Source organism: Ursus americanus, chromosome 28 (assembly GCF_024610735.1).
Source record: "Ursus americanus isolate L20-20 chromosome 28, mUrsAme1.1.p, whole genome shotgun sequence".
Classification (NCBI taxonomy): Eukaryota; Metazoa; Chordata; class Mammalia; order Carnivora; family Ursidae; genus Ursus; species Ursus americanus.
In genome coordinates, this window is record NC_142154.1 from 304104 (window position 1) to 310967 (window position 6864).

Below are 6864 nucleotides of genomic sequence, written 5' to 3' on the forward strand. Positions count from 1 at the left end.
GTCCCGGTAAGTGCTTGTGTAAATAGTCCCTTTATTCTGGGCTCCCCTCAATCAACCTCTGAACCTGCCCCCCCCTTTCCTGCCAGGAGCCACCACGACACAGACTGATTCCATGAGGAAACAACCCTGTGAGGTCCAGACACCTGGATCTGCGGTCTCCATCCAGCTGGAGCGAGCCCGGCCTGCCTCCCCTGCTGCGTGCTCTGCGCCCGGGTCCCCAGCAGCGGGCTGAAGGCACCACACGGCCCAGCGCACTGCGAAGGACGGCAGGTACACGACGACCCCAGGCCGCAACTGAAGACGCAGCTCAAAGAAAGGAACAGCCGTGCGGTGTGGCCACCAGTTTAATGACAGACGAACCATGCAGAGGCCGGACTACGGAGCGCCAGGGACTCGGGGTACAGAGGCCTTGGGGGAAACCCTACAACACCGTCACGGGGGAAAGGGGGTCACCTAACGTCGCTATGGGGTAAGGGGGGTCCACTGGCAGCTCAGACCTATGCCATTTCTCAGGGGAACATGCATCCCACTCCCAAAGTAGGGGCAAGCCGCCACCTTCACTCCCGAACGTAAATTCTCGTGCAGACCACGTCATCGGCGCCGAACGTCTGCAGAGAAGGAGACACAATCAGCAGATGCTTGTGCAAATACGTTTAAGGCACATCGCTAATAAGGCCGTTTACTGCCCTGTTAAAAACCCTTTGTAACAGACGTTCAATTTCCTGTGCCATGTGCTCACGCGAACTGCTAAGGTCTTTTTTTTTTTCTTTTCTTTTTTTCCTCCCTTGAGCTCCACACGGGCAGAGAGGCAACTGGGGTGTGGAATTATATGCAGCTTTCCTTTGTTTCTGGAGCCCGTGAATAATGACGTAAGGAACGTTTGGGTTGAAAAATGAAACCGAAGGGGAGATGTCCCATTGGACATTTCGGAGGTGGTTCTGTCTCTTCAAATGACTTCAGGAGAGCAAAGGGCCTGGGTGGCCGGAGCCCAGGGGTCGTACGCTGGCCAGCCAGATGGGACGGCGCTGCAGAGCACGGCTGCCCGCCCCCAAGTCACCTGCAGACTGGAAAACGGGTCTGAGCTGCAAAGGGACAGCACCAGCCTCCAGACCCAGCTGTGCAGCAGACAGCGGGGGAGGGGGCACGGCCCTTCCTCTCTGGTTGGAGCAGAGTGGAGGGGAGGGGGCTCCAGGCAGGGCTGGAACGGAGCAGTGTGATCCCGAAGGCTCTTCCCGGTTCAAATGCTATGGCCCTTTGTCTGTCTGTCTGTGTGCTGTGCGGTGGGTCTGTGTGTGTGTGTGTGCTGTGCGGTGGCCACAAACCACTCCCCACACGGAGGCTTCTCTTGTGGCCCCTGAGGTGGGCTCCCCTACAAGGAAACCACCTTCACTCTCCCCAGACCGGCCGTTATGCCCGGGCCGCTCTCCGGGGCTCCCCCGGGCAGTCGGAACGGGGACACACAAAACTGAAGGTCGAGAACCCTGCAGTCTGCAGTCCCGACGCGGGCATGCGTGCCGATCCACTTCTCTGTAGCGCGTCCCTCGCTCTCAGATTCTCAAGGGCGCTCGAGGCCCCGGAGAGGCTGGGAGCCTGGATGGACCTGGCCCTTCCGCTTCTCGCCCAGCCTGTCGGCTGGCCGTGGGAGGCTCTCAGGGAGCACGTGCTAGGACATTATCCCAACGTGTGTCTTGGGGAAACACCAGTCATGAGTGACCCTCCGGAAGCAAACACCCATCCCCAGCTTCTTTTCCAGGTGGGGGCTCCTGGTCACACGGGCTCACGTGTCCCTGCTCGGAGCACCTCTGTCTGCGGAGAAGGGGGCAGGGGGCAGGGCTTCCCACCAAAATTCGCCTCTAGGTGTGCCGACCTCTCAGCTCTGCCGACACGGAGCTTGTGGGGTTGTACTCTCCATCGCTGTAACTGCCCTCGTACCTGACACCTCCCCCAGGTCCCCCAGGCCGACAAGAAATCACATTTCCAACCACATCTGAAGTGTCCTTCTCAGCCGGCACCCATGCTGAGAGGTTCCTGGAAGAAACTCTAGAATGTTCCAGAGTGGCTTGAGGGAGGACCCTCCCGTTTCCACAGAAGGCAACTTACAGCCCCCGGGGGACAATTTACTGTTGGCACTGGGAGAGCGTATTTCAACTTAACTAGGCTAATTTGCCTCTTGTTATAAGGAGACAGCATCTCCTGCGTTTTGGATTTATTAACGATAACAACCCTTGAAACAAAAGCCCATATTACAGGTCTCCAATGCCAAGAATTAATGCTCCCTTTGAGGCCTGTCCTGTCCGATGAGCCAGGGAAGGATGCACGGGGGAGCTGGGGGTGGGAGCGGGTTGGAAGTCGTGGAGTCCTTGCCGCAGAACGGGCTCTGGCTGCTCGGGGATTACAAGGTTAATAAAATCACACTTTCTCACGGAGCAAACCGAGCACTCGACCCTCAGCCACGCTCAGAACCGAGAGCTTTGCTGACTCGGGTACCAGGGAACCTTTTTGTCCCTTTTTCTCCTAAATCCATGTCTCAGCCTCAAAGTGCTCCTCCAACCCCAAGTATTCCTTCCCTGGAAATGGCATTCACCAGGTTGCAAAGGAAGCCAGTCCCTTCTCTACGGAAGCAGAAGGGACTCGAAATCAGGGCAGGGAAGGGCAAGAGGAGAGACAGAGATCAAGCAGCCTCAGCTAGGTAACAGACAGCACTCCCTTCAGGGTCTGCTCACGGGATCAACATGCAATTTCAGGGCTGAGAGCAACCCACCCAGGGACCAGACTTTAGCGGCAGCCCTCATTCCACAGCCTGGAAAGGGAAGGGCCACACCCCGATCGCGCAGCATGGCCGGCCCACGCCCCACTCTGCCGGCTCCCTCCCCAACACTGCAGGGTGACGTCGCTAAGGTGGGGCAGGCGGGCGGTCTTAGAGGGGAGATGGTAACAACAGGCCTCATGGAGAACAAAGGATAGCATTTCCGGGTTACCCACAGAGCTCTTCCCTTTCCTTGGTGTGTGTGTGTGTGTGTGTGTGTGTGTGTGTGTGAGCGTGTGAGCATGCATGTGCGCGTGTGTGTACGTGCGTGTGCATGTGTGTACATGTGTGTGTCTGCATATGCGCGCACATGTGTGTGTGTGTGTGTGTGTGTCTGCTGCAGGCAGGGTTGTGGCAAGGAAAGCCCAGTCTATTCGAAATACATAGGAAGAGTGACTGAGCCTCCCTTGTCCTCCCAGACTTCCTTTGCCCCAAAACCTAAAATAAAGGACGGGGTGGTGTGTGATTAAACCGTGGGGGGTTCTAAATTGGCCTCACCAGGTAAAGTTTGTGTGGCCAGGATTGTTTAAAATGTTTTAATCTGAGCACCTTGAAGGGAGAGCCCACCCTTCCCTGTTCTAAGGCCCCAGCCCCACACTGCAGGACACAGAGACCCCTCCCTGTTCTAAGGCCCCAGCCCCACAACACGGGACATGCAGAACTTTCCTGCAGCTGCAGGACTTATCTGGCTCCTGAAGGCCCCTGCAGTTGGTAAGTCTAGGGGTAAAAATGCTCTCTGAGGCTCTCAGTGCTGACGTGCTAAAATTCCTAAAATCTTTCCGTGGCAGCAAAATGGGCAATGAGAAGGGGAAAAAATCCCTCTGCAGAGTGAAAACCCCTGGGGCCTCCCAGAGCCCATGCACTCTGGCCTAGCGGGAAGGGAGGCCGGCTAGAGCGAGCCACGGAGTCGCCACGGGGACGCACAGTGGGGATGCTGCAGCCTGTCAAAGCCTTGCTTTGCCCCTGAGCCACGCCCCTCTCGACCACGGAACAATGACTGCCTGTGACCTCCACTGTCCCCTCAAGCTTTCTGCTCCAATTTTAACGCAGGGCCAACAGGGTCCCGCTCTCCGGGTGAGGGAGGATGGCACCCTCCGGGGTGGACTCAGGGGCCCAGGACCTCACCAGGATGAGCTCGTCGTTGGCCAGCTCGCGGGTCCAGTAGGTTTTGGGGCCGTCCCCCTCGAGGAGGGTTTGTGTGCAATGGATCTTGTTCTCATTCTCCCACGTGGCCAAACTCTGCAGGCAGGAAAACCATTAGTGACAGTAATTACAGTCTTGGCAGCGGGAGCAGAGACAACAGGGCGCACCGGACAGTCCCTGCCGTGCAGAGAAGCAACACATGGTCCCTGTCAGCAGGGCACAGAAGCCTATGGAGTCCAGACTCGGAGGGCCGGTCACAGGTTTATGGGGAATAAATAAACCTCGTATCCCCCCCTGCCCACGCACACACACGCTCTCTCCGAACCAGCAGGGCGTTAGGCATGCTTCACATCTCCAGGGAGAAAATTCAGAGCACGCAGTGACTCGTTTGTGTGCAAAAGGACTATCCCTTCGAGCAACTGGGATATTAAGGACAAGAAGCTTCCCACCAGAACCATACAATGCTAGAACTGCTAAGATGCCACATTTTCAAGCACGCTGTAGCCAGCGATAGGAGCCCTCTCCCCTGCATGGATTTTGGGATAACCCCTTCCTTTCCATGTGCAGACTGCTCTGATAAACCTGAGTATCTCTGGCTCTGAGGACAAAAACACCACCACCTTCCAGGTTACGCCCCTCTGAAAACATTCAAACACAAAACAGATCAACGGTCTTCATGCTACTGGACGTGGGGGGCGGCACAAAGCACAGCCCTCGACTTCGGGCTGGGGGGCCGATGCGGGGCGTGCACATACTTGCTTTCTAACGGATATCTGCCAGGCTGTTGCAGGAACCTTTGTTTTTTTTTTTTTTTTAATCAGAGCCACGGTCTCTAGCAGTGGCCACTGCTGCATGTCCCCAGCTGAGCCCTGTGGATGGCCAGGCCTGCTTCCTGTGACTCCCGGTCACTCTTACTACACCAACACACTCTTTTCTTTTTACAAACAGTGCAGTGAAGAGGGGCTCAGAGCCTGCCAGCTCCAAGCCTGGACGTCATTTTCTGGCCGTGCCAATTCTGTGGGCCAAACACTGCCATGTGGGTCAACCCCTGCGGCCAGGTTCTGTGTCCAGGGCGCCCAACTCTGCAGATCAGACAGGCACCCCTCAGGAAAGGGGAGACTCAATTCCTCGCTTTCTGGAGCGTTATTAGTATTTCTTTGTTTTGAACGCCAGGGAAAGGGAGGGAGACATTTTGTCGCCTTTTAAATAAGTGAGAGCAGGAGCGACAATTTTTCCACCTGCCCTCAAAATACACACTGACCGACCCTTCATTCTATTCGACCAAACGCAGTTTTTGCCCCTGGAAGAAAGGAATGTACAGCCGCTGACTTCAGTCCACGGTCCGTCCCTGGGGCGGATATACCTACAAACACAAAACTCTTGCTCTTGGGGACTAAGAGGGCACTCAGTCCATCTACCGGCCAGAACTGGCCCCGCTTTGGGAAGGACTCTGCCTTTCCTTCAACAAACCAGGCTGAGGGCGGGAGGGAGGGGTGCTGGCCCACAAGACTGCTGAAACTGGATCCGGGGCGTCCCCTGGGGCGCGGGGAGCGGGGAAGGAGGGTGGGGAGCGACCGCTGCCGCTCCACCTGCGACAGGAGACGTGGCGGCGGCCCGGCCCCCCGCAGCCCCGCGCAGCCCCGCGCCCGCGCCCGCACCCGCACCCGCGCCCGCGCCCGCTGCGGACGCCGCAGCCCAGGTCCCCCGCCGCTCCACGCGCAGCTGTGAACGCCGAGGCGGCGGCTTGGGGTAGGTGGGGCTGGGCTGGGGAGGACCCTCTCCCGAGCCCGCGGAAACCCGCTCGCGCGAATCCCCTCTGCAAACCGCCAGTGCACGGCCTTGCAAGGAAAGCGCGCCACCGGCTGCAAAGGGAGGCAGGGGCGCGTCCGGCCGCAGCGATCGGCGCTGGGAGGAGGGGACCCCGGAACGCCGCCCGCCTCTGGGGCCTCACCCTGCACTTGCGTCCGTCCACGGTCTCCTCCTCGAAGCCTTCTCCGACCTTGAAGTTGATCTCGGTGGTGCGCACCGTGGTGGACGTCTTGATGTAGAACTGATCCCCGTCCTGGCGGATCTCCACGTGCGGCTTGGACGCAGCCGCCACCGCCACTTTCCGCAGCATGGCGTTCACACCTGCGCGGGGAAGGAGGGCTGCGCCACGGGCTCGGTCGCAGCGCCCGCCGCCTGCCCAAACCCTCTGCCTATAGATGGGGACCTCAAAACAGACCCGCTCCCCCCCAACCCTCGCCCCGAGTTTCGAGAGGAGAAACTGAGGCTCAGGGAGGGTAGGCGGCTTTCCCTGCGCAGCACGGTGAATTCGTGGCAGGGCTTGATCTCACACTGAGTCTCCAAATGTAAAGTCCCTCATCGTCCTTGGACTCCAGCAAGAATCTCCCCTCGCGCTGATCGAGCACGAGACGAGGCCGAACCGTCGGGGAAGGCGCCAAGCCTCCAGCAAACGTTTGTTCGCGGGGCGCGCAGCTCCCGGGCTCCACTCGCCGCTCCTGCCGGGGTGGCCTTGGGTCGCTCCCCTCGCCCTCGCCCTCGCCCTCGCTTCCGCCCCGGGGACTCCCTCCCGCCTGCGCTGGTCCCGGAGCCCACCCCTGCGCGCCCGGGGCACCTCGGGGCCGCTCCTCCTCGTAGGCGCGCACCGACCGCGCCAGCTTACCCAGCGCCTTGAGGAGCTCGTCGAAATTCTCGCTGCTGCGCATCTTCCAGGTGCCGGCGAAGTTGGGCATGGCGAGGCGGCGGGCTGCGGCGGATTGCGGGCGGGCGGACGGGCGGGCGCGGACGGCGGCGGCGCGGCGGGTTCGCTGCGGGCTGCAGGGCGGACACTGACGCTCAGCGCCCAGCCTGCGCGCCGCGAGTCCCTGGGAGGGCGCCCCCCGCCCCGCCCCGCCCCGCCCCGCGCCCCGCCC

At 59.8% G+C, this 6864-nt stretch overlaps 1 protein-coding gene across 1 annotated transcript; it reads right to left on the bottom strand.

Moving 5' to 3' along the window:
• Positions 1-326: 326 nt before the first annotated feature.
• On the bottom strand, positions 327-6765 carry CRABP1 (cellular retinoic acid binding protein 1). Its single transcript, XM_045804424.2, has 4 exons — positions 6615-6765; positions 5901-6079; positions 3932-4045; positions 327-608 (listed from the first exon to the last, which is right to left on the bottom strand). The coding sequence occupies exons 1-4, from the start codon at positions 6682-6684 to the stop codon at positions 558-560; spliced, it is 414 nt and encodes a 137-aa protein (XP_045660380.1). The 5' UTR covers positions 6685-6765; the 3' UTR covers positions 327-557.
• Positions 6766-6864: the final 99 nt, after the last annotated feature.